The sequence below is a fragment of the Lepisosteus oculatus genome, chromosome 5 (genome assembly GCF_040954835.1).
Source record: "Lepisosteus oculatus isolate fLepOcu1 chromosome 5, fLepOcu1.hap2, whole genome shotgun sequence".
NCBI classification, from domain to species: domain Eukaryota; kingdom Metazoa; phylum Chordata; class Actinopteri; order Semionotiformes; family Lepisosteidae; genus Lepisosteus; species Lepisosteus oculatus.
The window spans coordinates 14,994,581-15,021,078 of NC_090700.1; the positions used below are offsets into that span (position 1 = coordinate 14,994,581).

Genomic DNA, 26,498 nt, shown 5'->3' on the forward strand with positions numbered 1-26,498 from the left:
CTCGGCACGTACAGTGCCACAGGGGGTTTAATTAACATCCAAGTTGAAGTGAAAGAAAACCCCATAAAACAGTTCTTAAAATTCCACACTTTGTTTAGAGATGTTTTTAAGTGTTACCTAAGATATCATTAAAGCAGACAACCAATGTCCTGTACGTAATCTACATTAATAAGGTGAGTTGAGCCAGTGTACTTGAAAAAGACAGACTTGCCTCTATTTTGCAGACAGGTGCAGTGAATATATTTTAGTGCTGTTTTTATGAGCACAGATTTAGGGGTAGGTTAAGAGCACACATTCAAGAGTTTTAATGCATACCAGAAATATTTAAAAAATACATATGCTTTCTCCCCTGCCTATGTTACAGTCACTGGAAAAGACAATATTGTCTTCCCAGAGCTTCCCTTTTTGTCTTGGTCACAGATAATGTTATTTGTAATTCACTTCGAGTGAATCCATTACAAACCACTTTAAACAGAGGTTGTTATTTCCTTGAGAACAATATCTTGAAAATCCATTTTTTATCTCAACTGCCATGGAAAGGGCTGTTCAATACTTAACTTGTTTTCAAATTTGTTCTCGTCTTGAGCAGGAGGTCAGCAAATGCCTGCTAAAGAAGTAATGCCTGGCTAGCTATTAACCCCCAGGGGCAATATTAATGAGTGTAATGACAAAGGATCTCTTTCTGATGGGGAGAGCATTATTAACAGAGCATTAGAAAGACAGTTTGAAAACTTAATTGAAAAGAACATTAAACTCAGGTATTGCTGCCCAGGGGAATACCTTATATCCATTTCACAAGAAATAATGACATCCAAGAATCACATGCCTTTTGAAATGTTTATTGAGTATTTAAGTTGAATACGTTTTGAGTTAACCTGCTTGGTTAAGGGGTAGCTTCCTGGCCACCGGATGAGGGGAGTAGACCCCCCATTCAGAATGAAGACTTAACCTGGGAGTAGCTGCAAAGGTGGAAATGCAAGAAGTAGTGTGTACAGTATATACAGTATATATAGCAACAGTCAGTAATGATTGTGATTTAAAATTTCTGGGTGTAATTGGTTTTATCTGTTGTTATCCCTCTTGAACCTCAATTAAGAACATAAATTTAATGTTAAAAAATCCAAATTTCAATAGGATTCAAGTATGAAGGACAAATGAAAGACAGCTGATTCTAGCTTTTCTTCATAAAACATCTGAGGTATTTTCCTAGCCATCGTGACTAGAGTAAGGCTCTGCATTCTAATTTTATTGAACAGTTTTAAGACAAACATTGTATTTTAATTAAGTTCCTTTATGTATTTAATGTCATATTTTATTATTTATATATTATTCTGTTTAAGAATCTGGAAGATCACACATACAACAAGAAACAGTGTATTTTTATAGTTAGTGTTGTTGAAAATATTTTTCTAGATTCATTGATTATAAAAAAATCCATCATTACGGTGTGTTTGGCTCCCTACATTGTGGTCTGAACCCTTGACTTAGCTTTCTGAAGACTCAAAATGCCTTAGCAGCTTTTTGACTCCATAATCTTCCCTGAGAACCAGACTTCATTTTGTTTGAGTGCACAAAGCTCAATCATTCCATTACCCTCAATCCAATTACCCATTCAACTGTCTGACTCCAGTCCCACTTGGAAGTTTTATGTGAACTCTACACAACAGCTATAGATGTACCTCAGTCTGCCTACCTTGAGCTATTTGAAGATAAAATAAACATGTATTACATATTCTAGCACAAAATTGAAAGAATCACATGCACGTGCATACGTGACCAGCTTTTCTAATTTCTCCATTTTCTCAAGTTAGTTTTCAACTTTGGCGAATCTATTTACATTATGTCCTGATTTTGTCTCAGGCACATTCATTTTTCTTCGTTAGAGCTTGTCAACAAGATCTAAACAAAATCTCCAAACAGAGTCCCCTGAATCCTGGTTTTGAGAAACCATGTGATGAAGATACACAGAACACTCCTAGTCCCCATCCACAAGTGTTCAGCTAAAATACAAAGAGTCCTACGATTTCCAAGCCATATGATAAGATTGTTGGTTAATGAATAGAGCACTCGGGCTTGCTGATCTATTTTAAATATTTAAAATCTTTAGAATGTCTTCAGTTTCGTTCAGGTAAACGCTAAGAAATAGCCGTTTTTTATTCCCAGTGCTAAAATGGATCTGGGTCCTGGGATAAATGGATAACCTTTAATATCTTCAGAATATCTCACTGACTTGCAGGCTAAAACTGAAAAAGAAGATACAGTACTGTATTAAACTTAGAAACCTTAAAATCATAATGTAATAATCTTCCAATTAAAAAGGAAGGGCTCTTCATTATTTGAAAGTAACTTTTCAGGAATGCAATAAAAATGCTAAATAACTAGTAAAGGAGTAAAGCACTTAAAGTCATCAGTTTGCTTCTTGGATTATTTAGCTTTTACAGTAAATTGCCCAAGCTCAAAGAACAGCTGGAAAAGACATTTTGCAAGAGGGAATGTCAAGATCCAAATCACATTTTTCCAACTTAACAAAAGTTCAGAAAATGTGTTTGCTATAACCCTGTTTTCAGGTATGAATTTGAAGACAACTCAGAAGCGTCTTCTAAATAAAAATATTGTTTTTATTTGCTGTGCTTTTCAAGTTTAAATAAATCCCATGGCTACCCATTTCTCCAGTTCCACCTGACACAAAGTTTTATCCTCCAAATCCTGTTAAATGCTTTATAATCTTTGTTTGCGAATGCTTTGCCTGGCTCTAAGCCTAATGCAAACCTCAAATATTTACAGGGGTTGCAAACTATGTAAGAGGCCAGTGATAAGTTACCCTCCTCATCTAAGCTTCTGAATTACCAAAGACACATTCCAGCCATGCTTTCAAAAGTTGTTTATCCTGCGATGGAAACTGAAATATGTATATGTTTTTGGCATTTTTTCTGGAGAGTCTAATTTTGTTAATCCAGTGATCGTTTCACAATTCAAAATAACAGGGTGATAAAAAATTATTGAGACACATGAAAAATCAGAAATCTGTGTACAAGTTCGCCAAAATGCCCTGGTTGCTTACTAAAATGATAATCAACAGGAGCTGCCCAAGAGATGAGTTACAGTTTAAATGCATGCATAGGATGTACAGTAATTATTATTTCAAATTATCTCTTTTAATACTATGTGCACAGTACCATAGTATCATATTGGAATTGTGCCAAATTCGTAAGTAAAAATATGCTGGTTTTCCAAATTTATGAAACTGATGTGATTTTTCACCTATGTGTACATCAAACAATGTAATCTTAATCTTTTAAATGCAAGATACTGATGCACAGTGGGGTCAGTGTTAGTTATCCTGGTCAACCATCTCTACTGTACAGAAAAAAAGGATATTAACATTACCAGTGTCCACTAGGGGGCATGCATTGTGCTACTAGGATATTTAAATCACCAGAACTCCTACTGAGATAGTGCTTTGTGAATTGTACAGTGCCTGTCTATGCAATGTGTCATTTGCATATGTACTACATTCCATTGTTCCAGGGTGCAGTTTTCACTATAAGCCATTAATCTAATAAATGCTCTCTTTCCACATATCTCTGTACAATATCTATCAAGAGCCTACTTAAAAAGTGTTGCCTTTTCTAGTTATTAAAATAACCCTTAAAAATTATCAAAAACCTTAAGACATTCTTTACATTATTGCATCTATTTGATCTTTTTGTCTTTTTCCCTTTTTTCCCCACATTTATATCTTGCATTTCCTGATACAATGAAATTACTGCACTTCTGATCAGGATCCTGTACAAAGTACAGGTTCTCACAAACACCAAAAGCAGTTCTTCTTGAAGTCATTCAAAGTTCATGAATTAAATACAGTACTCTACTTAAGGAGTATCTTGTTTGGATTACTGCAAAAAAAAGCTGTTTAATTTACTTTCTCTGATGCGGAAAACCTGTTTCAAATGCAATTGTTGGCATTTCTCCAGAAAAACAGTTCACAGCTGCACAGTGAGTATCCTTACAGAAGAAGAAGCTTTCACACCAGTGGGTTCAAGTCAGTTAGTTTATGATCTGAAGTTTAATATTTATATTAGACATTGTGTACTATGGTGTTTATGCCAAATCTAACTGTACTGAGGAGTATTTTAAAGAACGGGTTTGTGTAATGTTTTTAAAGACTGGGCATGCGTGAAGCCTGACTATTCCTCGACAGCAAATTAAGAGGTTTTTTTCAATTATCACTGCTGATTCATTTTCTCCACAACAGGTTTTTGAAACAGGGTTTTCTAACATAATTTGAATGTTAACAGAAAGTACAGAAATGGGCCAGAATGAATTTCCCTGCCCTCTTCGAGAGCTTTTGGACATTTGGTCACAAAAAAACCAATGGAAACAGGTTAGGCTCCCAAAATAAACACAAGAAGCTGATGCTGGGAAATATGAAAAAGAAAAAAGAAGTCTTCCTTGAAACACTTCAAATTACTGGAATGTCTATGCAGTATGTAGGAAATTACTCATTCAAATTCTGTCTTATCACAATACATTTATCATTACGAATCGTGCAGCTTTCAGTTATGCATTTTGTTTCTTCAAGAGCTGAATTCGTTCTAGAAACACAAGATGTACAGATGTTGAATATCATAAGAATGCGTGGGTGAACACATTTAATGAAAGAAAACTTTCTATGAGTGAAATAGATGGATATATGGATAACTTCAACTACAGTAAACAGTGATTTAACAGCAACCACTTATTTACCGATACACAAATCATTTTCAAGATACAAGCACACCATGGGAAATTGTTGTTTTGTGGTTTCAAGCTGGTGAAAAGTGGTGTTAAAAAAAATGCCATACTGAAATGTCCATTACAGCATGCTAATGGTCAGTTTGTGACTATTGCAACAATCATGGAATGGAGTATCATTTAGGTATTTCCATGCATTGTCTATCATTTAGTAGTGTTCCACATCCACGGTCTGTGTGCTTTCAATCAATCTGATGCTATTAAATGGGCTGAAAACTGCAGATCTGTGCTGTGCATGACATGGAATAATGCAGGGCACCGCGAGTAACTCTAGAACAAGAAGGATTGCTGTCCTGTGCATTAAAAAGTAAAGTCGATAACGGAGACTTAAGGCTTAAGAGGTCAGAATTTCTGCAGCATTAACAGCGCTCAGAGGACCCCAGGATGGGATGCTTTTACATTACAGGGTTATAGGTAGGCTGCTACCCATTGCCTGTCCTGCTCCTACTACACTGTAAATGGACACATTAAAAGCACTGAATAATTTGAGACAGTAAAAAAGAAAAATCAAAGATACTTCTGAGCTGTTAACCTGACTGAAAGTGTTGAAAATGTCAATCCAATCTAGTTTTTAAATGTCAACACAGAAGCCAGACCCAGGGGACAGTGATGGAACAGCGATAGGGTCTCAGTAGAGTAAGATTGAGGTCTAACAACAGTAGCCAACTCTGTATCCACAGATATCGGCTCTATAGGGGAGGATCAAATTACTATATTATGTAGCTGAGCCACTAGGAACCTTCAAGAAAGAAGGTTTGATGGAATTCTGGGATTAATAACTCAATAGTTACTGGATGAGAAAGATGGATCTAGTGGCTTCTTTTCTTTCGTAACTTTTTTTCTTAATACAATGTTCTCATATTCTTCTCACCACAGATTTTTTTGAGGCTCCACTTTTCTCTTACTGTTTTGTTTCACAGTAAAAAAAGTGAACTAATTTTTACAGTTTTACAAGATGGGGAGTTGGACGGACTCTGGGTGTAGTAACAAAGAATGGACAGAAGTGGAAATCATTTTAAAAAATCATAGGTAAAATTATAAAGATTTAATGTAAAATTTTACATTCATGGTTAAAGATGGGCACTTCAGTTATTTTGAATTGACAGCACACTATGTAGGTATTTTTTTCCAGTTGTATGGTCTGTTGTATAAGTTGTGTGGCATTCCATGGTAGAAGCAACTTCATCACTGTCAACGACCTTTAACATTTCAGATTAGCTTGGCTTTAGAAAACATAAACGAAGCACAAAGAGAAGAAAGCAAGCAAGCTCAGAGAGGTGAATCCAGTACTTACCTTATTTTGTTTCAGTGTCGCTCCTGATCCCGCTAAAGGGTAAAAGGAAAAGGAGAAATCATCCGGGTTTCTGCATTTTCCGTCTTGCTTTGCAAAATTGATTTTTTCGCCCAAGGCCTGGTTTGTTGCCGTCCCCAGAACGGCAGCAGACTGAAAAAAAACAGCAAGTAATGAAAAGTCAACTGGCTGCCCATCGCTGAAGGAAAATCTCGACAGGACGGAGACTGTAGTGGTGGCAAATCAAACAAGGGAAGCAGAGCCAAAAATCTTGAAAAGCAGAGCTTTTTCTACTTCTTCACATTTACTGTAGTTCTCTTTTATTATCATTATAAAATACTTTTAAGTTCAAACATTAGAAGTTTCTTCCTGGTCAGTACAGTATTATACACATATTTATGTCTCAGGATACATACTCTTTCCTGACTCTCCAGAGTCAGGTTTAACATGAATTTCTTGCACTGTTCACTCAATACTATTTGATAGTTTGCCTGGTTTAGCTGGTCTGATTTGCCTGAAAGTACATTACTCCTGCCAACTGACTACACCACACAACCTTTGTAATGGCACTGAAATCTCCACATGAATACTGATATATGTGCTCTCCTGCCCTGAACACCAAAAAGGACACTATTGTCCCTTGGTACCAATATAGTGCTGTTGGAGGCATGACGCAAGGCATCATGAGAAACTCTTACTGTAAACAACATGTTTCACAGTCCTAGTGAAACGTGTAGCACAATGGAGGTCTGTCTCAGCTGTTCCTGCGTAGCGTAGAAGGAATGTCCGCCAGTAATGTCTCTCTTAGCACATCCAGCAAATTGGGAGCCTTCATCAACTAAATAAAAGGGCTTATTCGAGATGTTTCTACCATATCCATTACATAATACTATGAGTAATCAAGGCGTTCGTGTCACAGTCAGTGCGCCTGTTATATATGAATTGGGAAAATCAAATCTCTGTGTCACGAACTTCACTTTCTTAGAACTACTTGCATTATAAATGTTGATCTAAAAGCCTCCATAACATTTTTTTAAAACTGCTGTGATTGTTTTGCAGTGTCAGAAGATTTACTGTACCAGGTTTTATCCTACACAGTATTTTGTACACAGGACCAACCGCAGAACATCTACATATCTTTTGAGTAATTCATCATGAGAACTCTGTATGTGGACAAAGCCCAGTTCATATTGACATTCATAACATTTTATAACCTGAGTTAAAATGAGGCTATGAAAAGGAGTGTGAGTATAAAATCTGCTTCTCTTCCTGGATCAATTTCCCTGTTTCTTCGATTCCAATTACAAACCTCTAAACTTTCAAGAATAACTTCAGTGTTGCTTGGAATTGCAAATTAAAGAATAAACAAATGTGGAAGAGTCACATCACCTAATTTAACAGAACCACTACAACAGATAAATTAAAATAACATAAAATGAGTCCTTAATTCCAATGGTTGGCAAACACCCATGCTAATCACATTTTAGACGACATCTTTACAACTGCTGAAGAAAGAAATACCTCAAATTCAACTGAAAAATACAAAGCCTGACAAAATACATTATGAAAACTAACAAACTAAAAAAAAACTAAAGCTAGTTCATGTCAGAGCTTAAAAATAATTTGAAGTATTTCAGCAAGGTCTCAATGAGGAAGAGGTGATAATTGAGAAAATCAATAATTGAGAATCAAAATGGCAATGTCTATGTTGTAGATTTATAGTTTTTGTGTCTGAATAATAGGAATCAAGCTATGAAAATCTGCATCTACTGTATGTCCTGTACTTGAAAGTCTTGTCTCAACGGAGACAACTTTACTAGTTCTGTTTTAGGAATCTAGACCCCATTAAACATTCAATTACATATCAAAGGAAGATACAAGCTGGTGGAATACACTAATCTTTTATTAATAACATTTACAGTCTCCAACTCTTAATAGTCATGTATTTATTCACTTTTATTATACTGAATAATATTTAGCACTTCCTAAATTCAAAATTTAATTGTTTGGCTAAGGGCTACACAATACTTTACACAGTATGATCAAGTCTTATGTTTCACACGTGACTTGTGTGCTGCCAGGATGTACTGTAATTAACCTACAGTACATGTGAAAGGAATTGCTTCTGTTGTCATTATTAATAAGGAGGATGAAAGAAACTGAGGGTGGGAGAAAAACCGAATGATTTCCATGAAACACGCAAACAAATGATAGGGTATGTGCTTAAAGGCAGAGTATAAAGTGAACTCAGGCACAGAATCACCAAAGTCTCAGACCTTAATATGATGTCAAACTTACCATCTCCTTTCGCTGAACTCCAGGAGTGTCAGACGGTGAGGAGTTACTACTCAGGGCTTCTTCAATATCCAGATTTAGCTGGTCTAGCTTCTTCATGAGCTGTGTCATCGACTCTGACCATGGGGACATGACTGGAGACTCCTGAAAACAGTAAAAGCACCTTTAAGTAAACATGCCCAATACAGCTCTGAAGGATTTGGAATTCTATACGCTTACCACAGTATTTCTGAAAGAGTTTTGTTTTTGGTAATGGGTTTTCCGTTAACGAGTTTTAATTTGAACTGAAGTGGTTTTTAATAGAGCTGGCATCGTGGCCCAGTAGTTAACATTGCTGCCTCATTTCAATCCCGAGGCTCTCCAGGATCAAGGTTGGAGCCCCTGACCTACAGGTATAGCACCTACCTGTATATCAGAACTCTCCAAGCTGATGAAGAGATATAAAACCTAACCTCTGCCCTATCACAGAAATACAGCTTGAACACAACAGTGTCAGAGTGATGCTTGGTGGTATTATAATGTTCAAAATATTACATTTTTATCTGTAAAATCTGATTTGGACATTAATCATTCAGCATCAGATATTCCCTCAGTGCAGTGTATATTACTGCTAAAGATCATAATATCTCATTTTTCATGTGTCTCCTCTAGGATTCCTTTTGCAGAATATCTGACAGCAGGCATCCCAGTGAAAAAAAAACAATATTGAACACAACATCTTTTCAGCATTGGTGTAAGATTCAAAATAAGCATTTATTGGTGTGATTTTCAGGATTTGAAGTTCTAGAGTCAAATACGTTGTTACATCAATAGCATTGATTCTGTTCTGCAGCTTTTCCTTTCTGATGCGTCTCATAGGTACAATGGCCTTATATACTGTAGGTATTGATCTAAACTTGTTGGTACTGTTTTTTTTCCTGAATGTGAATAATGCAACAAGGAGTGTACTGAGCAAATGGACATTTGTATCAAAACCAAGCTTTTCTTCATGATGAGGTGCTCATTTCTTATTAATGTGTCAACAACAGCAAAGTGTGAGTACAACAACTGCAGCTGGGTATCAATTGGGTGCTCTCTAAATGCTTTTGAAGATAATTACATTGCTAGTTTTAAGGTTAGCAGAGACTGTGATACTGAGTTAGATGTGTGACTTTTCAAGTTGCTTCTCATTACTCAGGTTATTTGTTGTCATCTACTAAAAAGCCCAGAGAAATCCCCCTTTAACTATTCACACCAGTTCTCCTTGTGGCTCACAGCTTGCCATGAAAAAAAGATTAAAAAAGATTAAGCATATAGTGAGAAACTTACACTATAAAAATTCAAGAAGGGGTTACTGAATAAGAACATTCACTACCTTCCTTCTCTAGATTTTACACCATGTATAGGCTTTATGAGCATTAGCAATTATAAGTAATAACAGTATTTAACAGAGGGGCAAAAACTTTTTGAACTGCATTATCATGAACTGAGTCTTAAGCTATCTCAATAAAGTTCTCTTTTATTCTTCATGGTTTAAATGAGCAGTTTTTACAGCAGGAGTGGCTAAAATGATTCCCGGGAAGTGAGAGTGGAAAATCTGAAACTACTATCCGTACCCTTGGAAGTACAAGATTACAGTATGTTATCAGAAGAAGCTCTTACAGATTGTCCTACCCAGCAAAAACTAACACAATCTACAACAGCAATGCGATAGCTTTACACAATAGCAGATAGAGCAATAGCACACTGACCCCAAAACTGTGGTATGTGTGAGATGCCCAGCTTAAGGAATTCGTAGCCATTAGCTTTCACTGCAGCCTAAACTGCTACATATATAAATAGATCACTCATACACAGGCATAAGCCCTGTTTGAAAATCCAGAAATTTAGGGTCATACATTTTCAGGATACGCAGTCAGCTAGAAGACCATTAAAATAAAGCCACAGCCATTACTGAAAAGATGTTTATAATCTCAAGAGCTCTGAATTTCTCACAGTGCTTCGCAAAATAGGGACTACAAAGCTATTTGTTCATTTCCTGGAACAAACTGAAGTAAATATATTCCAGGCGCTCAGTGTGACTATTTGTGCCTCAGGGCCGGACAGACTTTTTTCCACTGCATCAAAGCTCCTACTGATTCCTATACAATAATCCTATTGATGAATGTCATCTGTGAGAAAGGCACATTTGTCTTAATAACTTAGCCATAAGGCTCGATGCAATGGGTGTGATCGCTATCTGCTGTGCTCCTGAAATTGCTGGAATGTGGAAATACTGAGTGCTCCAGCACCAATTAAGCTCCAGATATCACAGCTGCCTCTTTCAGAACGAGAAAGCCTCATAAACTGTTTCTTTTTATATATGCAGTATTTGGCCTATAATGAAATCAAATAGCTGTTTGGAGTTCTTAATACTCCTCTCTAATTCCCATTATTTCTGCTGGAATATAATAATTTAAAATCTTTTTTATGTACAGTACGTCTAGATGTTGCTGAGTACACATTGGACCTTCAGAGCTTCTTTTACAGTAGGTATTAGAGTGCTATGGTGCCCACTTAATGGTGCTCTTAATGTTGTGTATGAGTAAAACAGTGATTAATTTGGTTTTAGGTGTGACAGACTTAAAAGTCTTGCTTTTCTCATAATCATCACAACCTAGCTTGAAATCATCCCTCCTTAGCAGTACAAGGAAGGGTGGAGGACCATGCACACTGTCTTCTTACACATCCACTGTCAGAGGCATTTATTCCTTATTCACCTCAGGCCTAGCACACAACCAAAGTAAAAGTATGATCAGCTGATGGGGCAATATTGCTGTCTCGGACATCACTGCAATTGTTCACTAGACAAGTGAAAGGGGTAGGTGCTGTGATGCAAGCTAAGGATAACTGCCTGCATTTGTACAGCACTTTTCATTCCAAAGAATCCCAAAGCCAAGTACATAAAGGAGGGGGATGCCACTTCATCCTCCACTGAAGTGCAGCAGCCACCTGGGTAACAGCTATTATGCGCCAACAGTTCCACTACAGAGTAGATCAGATAACAATAACAATTCAGAATTGGATATAGAATGTGAAAGTCCCTTCTTCTTCATTAATGCTGCAGTAACGTGGAATGCACATTTATGCCAAAAGCACTTCAATGACAAGGATGGCTGGATTTTTAGATAAAGCTGACGTGAAAGCCCGATTGTTTTTTTAACACCTTTCCTAATGTTTAAGATTAAGACTTACAGTTACAGTTTTAGGATGCAAAAGAAATCAAAATGGGAACAGAAGCATGATTGGGATCAGTAAAAGTGTTATCTGTGCTGATTACAGCTGTATGAAATAAAGCAAGACTACGAGACCAGGAACGTAAGCTGCATAATAATTCTACAAAGTAACGAGTCGCTCGTATTTGTACACGTAAAGCACCTCTCCCATACAGTATATTTTTGAGTGCAGGTACAGAGATGCAGTCATATGAAGACTGTACTGCCACTGTTTTGGCAAGTAGCAAAGGTATGTGCGTCCACATGATGCTGTTTCAGAATAATCTGTGTGCTCAGCACTGAAAATTTACAACCCATGTGCTCTTAAACGGAATGTCTGGAATTTACCGGTTATAAGACTGGCTCAGTATGAGGCCATGTCCCCCGGTTTACTTCCCTTTTAGTTTCTGAAGAAAATATGAAAATAACTGCCATAACAATATCACTTGTATGAGTCAGCTTATGCGATTCATAAATTAATATGTATTTATAGAAGCAAAAAAGATTCTAAATGTAACAGGCTAAATTTGTCACAAGGCTACACCCCTGCATTTAATCTTTCTAATTATTTTAAATAGAATAAGTCACTGTTTTGGGCAAAGTGACGTTTATCCCTTCAGTGACTGCCATGCCACCCACACAGTGCGCCTGCTCTTCATGAAGCCTTCTTTGTCAACGCTGAATGTTCAGACACACAGGAAGAGTCTAGCCGGGTTATTCTGTTAATTCCCAAGGGCAAGAGAGTAGACAATGGGATAGCAACAATTCGCTCACCGACAGTAGATGTCTTCCAAACAAAATACGCGCACAGCCAGTTCTCTGTTTTGTTAAATCTTTAGATGGGTTATGCTTCACACACAAATGAGGTTATTAAAAAACCTAGCAGGACAGTATTTCGGCCTCTGCGCCTCTGACAAATTGATGTCCACGGAGAAGCAAAGCATTGATTCATTAGCCGGCACAAGTCACTTTTAAGGGTCTTTTTTCCCCGTTTCCATCCACAAAGGTTTCGCGTAACGCCGTGCAGCAACGTCGCCATCTGGTGGCGACCACGGATAGCTGTGTCTGGAATGTTCTGCATTGCCACTGAAATACCCTTTTTCGTGTTTTAATTCTGTACGTTTGTTACCTCTCTGTTACAAGAGGTTCACATTAATAAAATGTACCATTTTTCCCTTTTAGGTTCCTGATTTAATCTACAAAGTGCGTCTGTGTATGTGGAGCACACAATCACAGTTACAATGAATGAAATGACATACATTATTGTCTTGTCACTATAACATAGTTTGTTTCCAAAATATACTGATGGAAAAAAGAAATGCAACACCTCCTCCACTCTCTGGCCCTCCCGTCTGCGTGGAACAGGCTGAAGAATGACTCAGCCATGAAGAGGACCTGATGCCACTGTTGACAACTCCATCGCAGCCTCTGTGGTCGGGTGTGACGTCTAAGGTGGGAGCAGAGGGCCTCTGACAGGTCACCTTGCTCTAAGGCCAGCAACATGGAGCCTTACTGTCCTGTCACTGATGCTGGCATTGTGTCTGGTGGCAGTTTCAGCAGCAGTACAGGTGGCAGATCTAAACAATCTCTCTGATCAGACCAGTCTGATGTGTCAGTCCTGCTCTGGTGTGGTCACTCAAGGGCGACCGGATCTTAGATGATCATCCGTCCTGCTGGTCTGCTGAAACCTTCTCTGCAGTTGGGACACAGTGTAGTGGCTTACTCCATAGTGTCAGGCAACGCTGGCACATGACATACTTGCCTGCAGCATGCCAATGGCCCTCTCCATTGCTTCTGGTGACATTCAAGGCATTATGGAATGTACAGAAAACTAAGTGTGGCATTTTTCTTGCAGTGACCTAAGCTCTGAATTTAAAAGTGACCTGATCAGGCATTGTTCTACCTGGAGCTCGTTGGGTAAAAGTGCACCTAACGAGCTTTCGTGTGATTGGCAAGCTGCAATGCCTGCCTGCACAAGCTGTATTGCTGGTCGGAGGGCTTAAAACCAATTGACAACTTTTTGTGAAAGTACATAAGCTGTAACTACTGTATAGTATTATCATTCCAGAAAATGTTGTGTTTCTTTTTTCCATCTGTATATTTAGAAAGCAGGGAGAACCTTCGTTCAGAAAGCCATAAAGCCGCCAAGACATACAGTAAGACAAACTGCTGGCAAAAGAAAATCAGCAAATATTTTCTTAGGAACTCATGGAATGTAAATTAGAGAATCAAAGATTAAAATTAGAGCAAGGATTCCACTTTATCAGACGTTACTTTGGGGACATACAGTTAAAAGAACAAACTATTAATTTTCCTTAGCGACAGCTTAAAGCTTCAAATGCAAAGCACGCCAGAGCTAATTTAACAAAATTGGAGTTTCCTTCCTCGTGTCCACGTGCTTTCTTTGACCCATTCAAGCCTGTGGTTTGCCATTTTGATTGGCTTTTCAGCACATTTGTATAAATGGGATGAATAAACACACTGATGCTTGGGTCGGATAAGTGGGATAGATAAACACAGGATACCCTAAACTATATGTGCACAATAAAAAACAGCAAGAACGATTAGTGGACAAGTATTAATTAGCTAAGGGCTGTTTTCTCTCTGATTCGTGTAAACTTGTCAATGTTCCTCTTAGGCAGCTGTGAAACACGCAAAGCTATAAATTTAGTTTATCATCGCTGGGGCCTTAAGAGTGACAGAAGATTTACAGCTTTGGAATGCTGAGCTTTTGAGAACCCTACAAGATGAATTTATAAAGAACATACCTCCATTTGTTTATGAAAAGGGGGTAATTATGGGCAATTTGGAAAATGTGACAGCTCCTGTAGCAATGTAAAAAACAAGGAGTCTGAAAGGTGACTGTTAAAAGAAACTGGTGAGCAGAAGTTTTTCTCTTGCATTAAAGTGCCAACCCAGGAGAGAAAATATGAAATGGTTTGTGCTGGGTTCACTTCAGTTTCTGGTTTTACTGTACATCAGGCTTGGGGGGAACAATTTGCTAATTAATGCTGGATTATGTTAATCTGTTAAATCCATCAAGACACAGCCTCTCCTACAAATTCAGATGTAAAGAAAGCAATATAATTCCATTACTTCAGAATGAAACTTTTTCATATGCATTATTTGTGATGATCTGCACTGCTACCTAGTAGGTCTTCAACTGGGGAAGAGAGGACCAGCCCAGAAAACAAGAGACCGCTTATTCTAGAGACAAGCATGAATGTACAAGCAGGGATGTGCTTAAAGCCAGTTTAAAGTCCAACTCAAGTCAAAATTCGGACTAGTAAAATATTTCCACTTTGTTTTTCACTTTCATGATTTTGAAAGAGGTTTTACTTTAATTTTATTCCACGTTTATAATAAGAATCATCTCATGCTGATTCAAATAAAATCACCTATAGAGTCAATTATTTATAAAACGGCTGTGGACCACATGAAACAGAAAGGCACAGAATTTAGTCTCCTGTTTTTAACACCACCTCATTGAGATTAAGGTGCTAGGACTGCTGTTTTCCATCTATTGGAAGGTAGAATGAACTCAGATATAAAATGTTGTAGCAAACCAATTGAAATCGGAAAGATTCTCCAATGGCTTAAAAAGCTTCCCAGGGGGAATACACTGCAGTATGTATGAAACTGCATTGGTTCAAATGCCTCTATAATACAACTCAGTTTTATTTCTTAGATCAAACTCAAGAGGCTGTACAATAATGCCCTGTATGCACATGTCATATTTTTCATTAAAAAACAGTAAACTGCTTCAGAGAACCACACTACATTATACATTATCAGATACAAGTAAAATGGTTAGGCCCTGAGGAAAGTTTTAGAAGTGCCCACAGTTCCAGAGAAATTCACATTCACAGATGTGGTGCCACACAAGAAGAATCTCTGTCACCCGTTCTGTAGAGTCTGGTCTTTATAAGAAGGCCTGAACTAATTGATCTCAAGTTCATGCAATAAGCTTTTATGATAACCTAGAGCAAAAAGCCTTTTGGTCCATCCTAAATGTCACATGAAGTCAGTGCCATTTACTGAGCATGGGAATTAAATGCAAATTCAGTGTAGTTTTAATTAGCACACAAGCTGCAGAATTCTGGAAATCTGTTGTTTTACCTCGTCCGGGTTGTGCAGCTCTGCTGTGCCCATGGTGGCGATTCTTGTTATATTTTGTTATATCCAAGGTGAAGGAATGTGTGTTATTTGCGTACCCTGGGTTACAACTTAATGTAAGGAATAGGTCCTGATAGCATCCCAAAGATGCCCCATTCGTAGCCTAATCATGCCCAACCTCTGTGAGATGCCCTGCCAATAGGGAATGCCATTCTCTTAGAAGAGAAAGAGAATCAAGGCAAAGAACAAACTGAGCACTGGTTCAAGTGCCTCCAGCTATTCTAGTCAGCCTGATCTGTCTGTTTATGTGGTTCCTATTCAGTGCCTTGCAAAAGTATTCACTCCCCCTTTTCACATTTTATTGTGTTACAGCAAGGAACCATGATGTATTTAACTGAGAATTTTTGCTACTCATCAACGCAAAGTACTCTATAATGTCAAAGTGAAAAAAAAAATCCAGACATTTTACGAAATTAAATAAAAATAAAATAAACAGTACTCTATACACTGTACATCTAAGGGATATTGTGTTCAAAAAGTAATTTCTCAGGTGTTCTAATGAAAAATAGCTACAGTATGTAGATTATTTCTTGTGTGGGTCCACAGTTAAAATGTTGTTTTTTCCTTTTCAGCATTGAATTAATTACCATTTGTTCCTTTGAAACTCCCAGTTATTAATACTATGACTACTACTACTAATACTACTACTTCTACTACTACTACCACTACCACTACTACTACTACTACTAAGAAGCATTAGCATAGGCTCTCAGACGACAACAAAGAACATGGTTTCATCACTGTGCACTAATTTTTGGTCTGTAAGTTGTGGGTTAATGGTTCACTTTCAGATCACTTTCTCCTGTTTAATAGCACAGCACGTGTGCTGTGTCAGACCTTGACGACAGAGGATATGGTGTATCTATCATTATACAGGCCCCATCAAAACACAGGACCTGCAGAGAGTGTTCATCTGGAAAATTCTCTGAACTAAAACAAAGCACCAACACAAGTGCAAATGGAAACATGTGGATGAGTCTTCCATTAAAGACACTGGCACAATTAAAAGTCACTTCTCTCAGGCTTCCTTCTTATTATATTATTCATATAATTAAAACTCTGTTCAGTAGCGGGACATGGGAAAGGCTCCAGTCATATTTGTCAGCTGAACAAACATTGCATTCATTTTCCAGATACTGGCTTGCTCCAGGGAGAAGTACATGTTATCTATGTGGTTGTTTGCTTATTGCAGAAATATGCCCTTTGTAAAACAGAACCTTGTGCAATTTATCAATAAAGTAGGATGGGCACATGCAAAAATACAATTATCAAAAGGAAAAGCACAGCCTCAGAGTATTTTGTCTTTTCACACATGAACTAATTTATTATTCCTGAAAGTCAGATTATGCCCTAAACAGCTGATCTGAAACAAAACATACTGTATCTTTCTTTCCTTAGATATGATTTCACATTTAATGGAGAAGAACTTCATCACATTACTGATTTAAATTCTAATGTGGCTCACCTCTGCCTTAAGAAATTGTTTTTGTTCACTATAGAGGGGAGCTTGATGTAGGTTATCAATAAGGAAAAGCGGTTATTTAAAAAATAAACTTGTTACCTGGTTTGGTGTCGTCAGCTAGAACAGAGATTTAATACCTAATAAGCTCTCAATTAAGGTTACCTTTGCTCTACTAGACCATGTTGCCATTTTTTTTGCTGAGAGTAGTCGAAGAGATCTGGTTAAGCACGTTGTTACTTCAACTAAAGTGTCCATTAAGTGAATAAATCGACAGCTCATAAAGAATGAAAATCAGAAGCTACAGGGGTCTTCCCAGACAGAGAGGAGACAAATATGATTCTGCTCTTGTTTTGCTGTATTTGCATTGTGGTTTAACAAAGCTGAAAGATATGACACAATTAATATGGGTATGCTTCATGAGTGCAGTGTTCTGCTGCAGGAGAAAATGAACTACTCTTTTTTTAACAAGATCACAATATAACAGCTAATAAACTTAGATTACACATGGAAGAGGAGGCACATTGATCCAAGAATCCCACCCAGTTCTTTCTTCAAGGATCCCCAGGGATCAGATTCCACAATGTGTCTGAAAAGTGTTACCAGATACCCAGAACTCTCTATGTAGACCTAGAGTGACAGAGAATGTCAATTCTTAATGTCCAGATATAACCCTGTTATGTCACTGATTGCGCTGCTTTTTTAAAATTTAATTTGCTTTAGCATGGTTCTCCAGACCTCATGCTGTTCAATACCTCTGCCTTAGCATGCTCCTGTTTCGATTTTTCTGCTCTTGTACTAGACCATAACTCAGTAGTTCTTATCTTGATATGCCAGAGTGAGCTTTCATAAGGGACAGCACATGCACATGTTCTATGTCTAGTTGTTAACCCCCCACACTGCAACCTAGGGGTCAGTGTTAACGCCATCATTAACTAACACAAAGGTCCCTGTCCAAGAGTTAGTTGATAACAGCATTGTGTGCAGAAGCATAGTCTTGGTTGTTGAATGTTCAGCTTTTTGTCTTAAGACAGGCTTCTGGGATTCCTTGAATTCCTAGACCTCTTACCCAAATATTGTTTTTTTTAATAAGTTTGTTTGTACTGTACGTACCGTAAACACTGTCCCTTTTCTTTCTTTTTCTTTTCTTTAGTTCATAGTTTATCTGAATCACAAGATCTCTTGCAACATTGAACACTATGGGAATCAGAAATAGCTTTACTGGAATTTTAGCACTCTCACAGAGAAAATTCACAGAACTAAACTGAAAAGAGTGAACTCAGCAGTACAGGCTTGCTCTCCATTTCTCATACCACTGCGCTGTGGGGGTGACCTGCACAAAGGTGGTGAAAAGGTCATGTGGGGGTTATTAGGGGATGGAAAGATGTCACAAATCTACTTTGTTTGACTTGTCTGACAAAAGTGTATCCTCCTTAATGGAACAGTATGTTCTGTGCTCCAAGGCTCCCTGAAGCACACTTTGTCCAAACACAATTTGGTATGTGAAAGGGGGAGAAACAAATATGTAGTGGTTCCCCTTTTGAAAGAAGATCAACAGTAGGTACTTGAAAACAGCCGTGACAAGACAGTCATTTGTGTAATTTAACATTTGGAACATTAACATGCTTACATCACGATTGTCTTTCCACAATATCACTGATATTCCAGAATAGAGGAAAAAATATTCCATGCAGATGAAGATGACTTTATGAAAAAATAAATAGTGTCCTCAGAGTATGGAACAACAAACAGGTGCAGCTACTCATCTTGATACTTGACGTTTTAGTCAAGTATTCTTCATACTAAGGAATGAACATCAGTGACCAAAAAAAACAGTTGAAAATAAGTAGTTTTCCCTTCCATAAGAATACTTTATGGTATCTTATATTTTTCCTCACTGTAAAATATGTTTCATTTTAAATGTACATCTTAGAAATAAATATACTCAGCCCACAGCATTACAAGCTCCTGCATAAAAATGGAACCATTTTTCCCCATACACTCTGGTACTGTTAGTCCAACAAAGCTTCCATTTCAGGAGATCTTTGAAGAGGGTTTATGTAAATCCTAGTTATCAGTTATGTGCAATTGACCAATGTAATTTGGAGAAAAACTTGTTCTTTATTTGCTTTTTACCAATCAATGTGAGCTTTTACCGTATCATTCACCTGTCCCGTAACTCAAAATTAGGTTCTCACCTCTGAGACATTGTGTTCTGCTTCAGGACTGCTGCTGTTTTTTCTGGTCAAATCCAAGTGCTGCCAAGTCTCTGCATACACAGCATCCACACCCTTCTTTTTCTCCCTGCTCCGTCCCACGGACCTCCTGTATCGGCTAACGAGAAACTCCCTGTAGTGCAGGAGCTCTGGGAAAACATCATCGTTGTCGTCATCTTCAGAGGAACAGGACTCGGCGTCCGAGCCCTCATTGATGAAGAGCTCGTTGCTGCTGCTGGAGAAGCAGCTGCTGGGGAATTTGTAATCGGAGAAGGTGATGGAGCTGGGTTTGTGCTTGACAATCCTGGGCTGTTCCCCTGGCTTGCTTGAAGAGCCGCATGCAGGAGAACTGCTTCCTTCATGGACTGAGGAGCAATCCGGCTCCTTTTCACAGCTGGGAACGGGCAGCAGGTCCTTATAGTTGCTTCCATCTGAATCCACACATGGTGTACCCTCCCTCAGCTCCAGGTTAGGTGTGTGAAAGCCAACACCTGCATTACTCCCTGCCTCATTTTCAGAGAGATGACAAGCGTTGCATTGGTTGTCATATTCCCCTAGTATTGTTCCACTTTCGGACAAATGATGACCTACCCTGCTGTCTCCAAATTCCTGAGCACTGAAGGTCATGGGTGACAAGGATGGTGATGACAATGAATCCTCCCGAACAGATGTAGGTTCCATCCCGTTGTCTAGATCTTGGCTACAATCACAAGGTGAATCCATAGCCCTCTATTCCTGAGGCTTGGCTCAGCCATCTTTTTCTTGGTTTCAGTTAAAAGGTTCCGTGATGTTCCACTGTTTCTGAAGAGTCTCAGGCATGTTCATATTACTTCACCCCATTCATTTTACCAGCACCAGCTAAGTGCTGAAAGAAAACACAAAAACTGAATCAATACTGGCTAAATCACCTATTACATCATTTGTACATCTGATGAGCAGCACAAAATGAGCAACACAACCTACAGTACCAACATTTTCTTGAAAATGCAAGAATTTCAAAGACCTGTTAGATCTTATATTACATGAATGCATTTTAGACCTATAGCATTTTTTAGGTTCACATGCTTTCATTAACACATTCACAGAACTGCTCCTGCCACTACCAAACTGAATTTGGAAAGTCTGATTTATTTCACAGCCCATGGTGCTTTAGACTTTGGAATGGGAGAGCGCATGTGCTTGAGATGCAAGACTGTCATTCGCACAGCAGGTTTGTGTTTCTGTTTCTTCTCGCTTCAAAAAAGAGTGCTGTAAGTTGACTGTCTAAACCCCCCCCCCCCCATCACCACCACCTCCTGTATACTGATGCTCAACTGAAAGGACAGTGAGATTTTGACACCTGGTTAAGGTCTGCCTTGTCATGTCTGGATCTGTTTTAGACACAATCTCACTGACATCACTGAACACAAGAATCTGTAACTACAGCACTGGTCAGTGATTTACTTTTAGCTGTGCTATTCATCAGTCACAAAAGTGTTCCGTGCATACTGTGTTTAAAGTCGGCTCACCCCGTCATTAACCCTGAATTTAAGAACCCACGTTTATTTGGCTTTTGATTCTTCCCTTGAAATGGAAAAACTGATGCATTCTTTTGCACGTTGCAAATGAAGCTACAACATGAACTATTATTTTTTTACAGGAACAAAAACAATCACTTTCCTCAGGCAATGTTCCCATCATGGCCCTTAGAAGGTATCTCTTAAAGACAACAGGATAGCACAAATGAAAAGTTTTAGTTAAAGGAGACATGCAAAATTGCAGCAGCTTGTTTTGTAATAGAAAATTCTCCCCAGAGGTACCATTCACAAAACCTTAATTCGCACATTTCTCACACACTTCATTCACTCCACGTCTGCAAAGAGTTTTGCATGTTATACAGCGCCTTTTTTTTTTTACAAGGAACATTTGTGTCCACATATCTTTGTGAAAAAGTCTTTAAATGCTGAGGAATGGTGAACAAAAACTGGCTTGGTGTTAAAGACAACGTGAGATTTCTCATTTGTTGTAACAAATGTGCACATTTTTATCAAGCACTTGACCCTTAACGTGCGTGGTGCAGGGCTCATTCACCTCGGTGCTTAGCTATGCCGTGAAATTAACACACTTTCTAGTTAAGATATGTGAATGCTTGAGGGAAAAAAGGAAAACGTGCACCTGTACTAATGATAAGAATTGGCGCTAACCTTCAGAACATGATAAGAATAATCTTAGTCACGATTCAAGGATTTTTCCCTTTTCTTGAAAGCCGAAAAGAAAAACAACGTATCAACTGCAACATTACAGACAATTTTCTTCATTTAAGATGGACAGAAACACAGTCATTATTAAGGGATTATGTTTTCTTACAAAAACACACACATGCAGTTAAAACAGAAAAAGTAACAGCACCAGAAACATGGCTCGTTGCATTAGTTAGAATCTTCTTGAATTCTTGAATTATATAGTTTGGATTTGCAATCATAAAAATAAACACACAAGTGTTAGGGACAACCGTATTATGCCCCACTGCCACAACAGTCAAAGCCACATACAGTATACAACTTTAGGTTTATCATTCAGCTTCATAAGAAATACAGTCTTTTAGCCTCTGAAACAGCTTTGGAAGCCTTAGTGATGAAAGAATCTCTATTGATGATTTATTAATAATATAATTAATATTACTAATTATAATTATAATTATAATATATATATTATTAATAATATAAAGTATTTTCTTTAATTGTGTGTAATCTTACAAGGTAAAATATTGTTCTTTATGAAAGAAGAGTCATTTTTGTGTATGCTTTCAGAAATCAAATGCCCTCCTTTCAGAAGTGATAAAACTGGTCTAAATAAATACAGGCTCGTCCGTTCTGTTTATAACTTTCCTGCAGGTATTGAAACAGGTAAGAGAGCACAACAAAAGCCAGTTTCCTAGGATATCTCTGTGAGGAAGAAAAAATAAAATTCAGAATTAACCAAAACTCTATGGTTAACCACCAAACTCTTTCAAGGTATAATAAGCAGACATCAAAGGGAAATTAAACAGTTCAATTCTCATTCTCTCAGATCTGTTATCTATTACATTTTATTTAAATTTAAAACACTAAACGACTAAAGAGCAAAGCCAAATGGATAAACATAAAGAAGCACAGAAAAAAGAAATGGTCATGATGCACAGACTCATGGCAGCTGAGGTGTTTATTGATGGATCAGAGTTACTTTGAGGAGGGGGAAGGTTGGGAATCAGGGAGATTTCCTAATAGAAATAGAATAAAGTTGGGAAGCAGTTTTCTTGGGAAAAGACATTCTCACTCTTCATTCTTATTTCTTTAAATCAGCTGTGAAAGAGAGGAGCTATTAAATATGTACAGTAACAATAGGCGTATAAACGCGATAAAAAAGAAAATGGAAATTTGATTTATCCATGGTTTAGTTTGGTGAACAGTTTACATTTTTCAAATAAGACATTTACTACAATTATTAATTCAGCTTCAATGTTATAAACATACAGTTAGAATGTGATCCTAATCATTATTATTTTTTAATACAAGTATTTTAGTATTAAGGAGGACTTTTTTACTTAAAATATATATATATTTATAAAAAATATATCTAACTTTATAAAACAAATTGCAGACTGCTGACCTTTGCTTTCCTGGAATATTTGTACTGATTGTTCCATTACTACTTAGAAAGTAATATTATTTTCTTGTGTAATAAAATAGAATTTCTGCATTTTTTATGTTGATAATCTATAATTAAAACAAACGCATGAGAAGAAATGGGTGAGATGTACTTTTAGTCACATTAAAACAATAATTAATTGAAAAGAACATTGGCCATTGATTGCAGCCAAACTAAACTATTTAAACTAGAAATATACAAGTACACCCTCAAAAGATGGAAATACAATATCTTTGCGGTTATATCTTTCTTCCCTTTCTAAACTCATCTCCAGCAACCCATTGATCTCCACCCATCTATTCATTTTCTAACCACTTCTTCCAAGTTGTGGGGGAGCCGGAGCCTATCCCAGCAAGCAACTGGCACAAGCCATGATACACCCTGGATGGGACATCGCAGGGTAGACACACAAACACACACACACACACACACTCATACCAGGGCACCCACTGATAACTACTTACAAAAAGCAATTTCAGTTCATATTTAAACGTTTTTTAACATTAGAAAATGTGAGTTAGCAGCTATCCAATGCATTTTTTGGAGCACCAAACTGTTAAATTGTTCTCCTGTAGCCTTTGAGTATTTTAAACCCATCGTAGTTTGTTGAAAATCGATATTGACTTCTTGATACTTGAGTTGATGACGATATTGTTTCCCCACACTAAGCATTTCTGAAACATGCAGAAAGCATAGAATCTGAAAACGAATGCACACGTCTATAGGGTATATCCCAAATTAAATAGTAAAATATCAAAATTCAATGGTCTATATAAATAACAATTAGCAACAAAAAAACAAGAACCTTTTTAATTAATATGAGAAGCATGTGCCTTGAATTTACGACAGTTAAAATTCAAATACTTTATTCTTACCTGCTCTGCTCAATCTTCTTCTGAGGATTAGCGACAAAAAGGGGGCATTCATTAAAGAAGTCTAGTTTAAGTTGAACGCTTTCAAATTATATTGTCGGCTCCAAAATCCACAGAAATATACAATATAAATAATGTACAGGAAAAAATCAATTTGTACAAGACCACAGCTGTCAGAAATTTGTTCTAAGGGATCTGTTTACTGCGTTAAGGACTAAAAACACCTGTGATGATAAACAAGTCCTAAGACGCAAAAATAGAAGAGTTACAACACAACAGCACAACAGTGCTGTAGCAAAAAGAAAAAAAAAACCTGTTGCGTAGAATATTTTTCATGAATCTCCTTCATGCATTGCTGTGCTTTTTGTTGAAGGCAAGCCGTCAAAAGGGATTTTCTGGTTACAGCTTCTGCTGTCAGTAAGAACCAGAAAAAAAACTGTCTCTGTCAAAATGCGCTGAGCGCTTCTCTCGTTGAGCGCGTTTCAAGCAGCTTTCCTACCGCAGGAGAGGGCTGTCACCAGAACTATGCGTAGAGATCCCTAGAGGCCAGCCCAGTGCAGACGTTGGCTAGGAGTGACTAAACCATTCAGAATATGTGCGAGTGTGAGTGTGTGAGGAAGGGAGGGGGGGGGGTGTGGATGAGAAATATAAAGGCGGGGGGTTGGAAGAGAGAGCGAAGCAGTGTGCAGGAGAAAGACACGCTTTTCCTCCAGTGAGAAAATAAATGTTATACATACAGATTGAGCTCTTGAATTTTGGGTGTACAGAGGGCCCTCATTCGGCCTCATTTCATCACCTGAAGCACCTGGTGTCAACCTTAAGACTAAGCTTTGATTAGTGAAGAAAGGTTGCTGCCGTCAGTGTGGGTGCGTTTCTGCCGCCGGCAATTATTTTCTCCCTTGTAACCCTTTCGGTTCAGTTTCAACGGCAACTCCCGAGTAACGAGCTTCACCTGTTATCCCCTGTAGCGCCTGCATGCGCTCCAAAGTAGAGGTCAGAGTCAAAAGACAAGTCTGAGGTTTGGCGAAACAAAAAAAAACAGTCAAAAGAAAAGTCTCAGAACAGAATTCTTTGGTTTCGCTGTGCAAAACAAAAGTCTTTCTTAGTGAAAGATAAGAATGTATCAGCCCAGGGCTATAGTTTCTGAAACAGACTTACTGTTTGGATAAACAAATGCTAGAATAGTGTAGTTTTCAATCATACTTTATCTGCAGTGCAATCACACGGAAACCGAGTGGTTTCCAGCAAAATATTTGTCTTTTTTGTTTGCTTTTTCAAAACAATCAAAAGTTTTGCACAATAGAACAGAACATAAAGCATAGTGGAAGCAGAAAAAAAAACGTGAATTCGTTCAAGTAAAAACAAATTAAGTGTTGGGTTATACTTCAGCTTTAAGAGCTAAAGATAACCTTTATGAATGTTACTTATAAGCAGGAAAAAATGAAGTCTATTTAGAATAAGAAACATTTAGAAATGAATGCAACACAGATTAAAACTTTATGTTTGAATAAGAAATTAATGTTATGTATATTCTTTGTAGCAAGGACAATGTTCATTTATTATCTATGATAATCAGCCATTTAAAAAATCCAGAGAGTTTATTTTGAATATGCAGGTTTCTCCAATCTATGTTTCCCTCCCCGGTTGTCAGTGTAGTTGTGTGAAATCCTACTGTTATAAAGGGACAGTTAACATTTGTATAATGGTGCATCTACTGTAAGTGCCAGGCTTTTTTACAGCTGCTGATGCTGTCAGAAAAGAGGGGAGCTATCTTTTACTTTTTCACAAATGACTATGTTTTTCATTCAGCAGATTCCCTGGGCCTGTTTTTCTATCAAATAAACAACTATGTATAAAGAGAAATGTGTCCACTTTCATAGTTAGCAGAGCGTTTACGGCCCCAGCTGAAATTAGCCATCTGTTCACATAAAGGCTGCCATTCAAACAACTGAGTGAATTGTCCAATGTGCTCCTTAAGCTGTTCTGGAAGGGCTCCAGCAAAGCTACAATTCTGAATTATCAAAAATGGTTCATAAGAATACATTGATCAAGCTGATATTGCCTTTATTTGTTTTCTGAATGCAGTTAAAACAGGAATGTATGTACAGTACCTGGTTTTTGTGCAAGGCAATTGTAAAAGGAAGGACAAGGGATGAATGAGACAGGTTGAGATGCAATGAAAGAAATTTGAACAATTTAACCTCTGGCTTTAACCTGGGTGCCCCATATTGACCTCTTTGATCTTTTTCTGCAGGAGTAACAATCATCTTTTTCATCGGGTAGTCTTTGGACTGTTTAGTGAGGTTTATACGCCATTTACTTGATTTTTTTGCAGGTGTTAATTACTATAAGACAACATCACTCCAGATCTTAAACAGATAATCCACTCCATACAAAAAGGAGTTTGTAACGTTAGTCTGTTAATCATATTGCTTTGAAAACTGCTTTGTTATTGATCCTTCTGTTTTTTGTGTTCTTTCTTGCAGCTATAGGAAT

General features: G+C 37.6%; 1 protein-coding gene across 2 annotated transcripts in view; it reads right to left on the bottom strand.

Moving 5' to 3' along the window:
- Window positions 1-24,582, bottom strand: part of LOC102697796 (stAR-related lipid transfer protein 13) — a 127,511-nt gene extending 102,929 nt beyond the window's left edge. Inside the window, exons 1-4 of one of the 2 annotated variants that reach the window (XM_015342004.2) lie at window positions 24,006-24,582; window positions 19,447-20,329; window positions 8,384-8,524; window positions 6,089-6,238 (exon numbers count right to left, since the gene is read on the bottom strand). In XM_015342004.2, coding sequence (XP_015197490.2) covers window positions 6,089-6,238; window positions 8,384-8,524; window positions 19,447-20,187 — 1,032 coding nt within the window. In that variant the 5' untranslated portion in view covers window positions 20,188-20,329; window positions 24,006-24,582. Of the gene's footprint in view, window positions 1-6,088; window positions 6,239-6,501; window positions 6,617-8,383; window positions 8,525-19,446; window positions 20,330-24,005 lie in introns of those variants that run through there. The other variant, XM_015342005.2, reaches the window with a different exon arrangement.
- Between the last annotated feature and the right edge of the window lie 1,916 nt (window positions 24,583-26,498).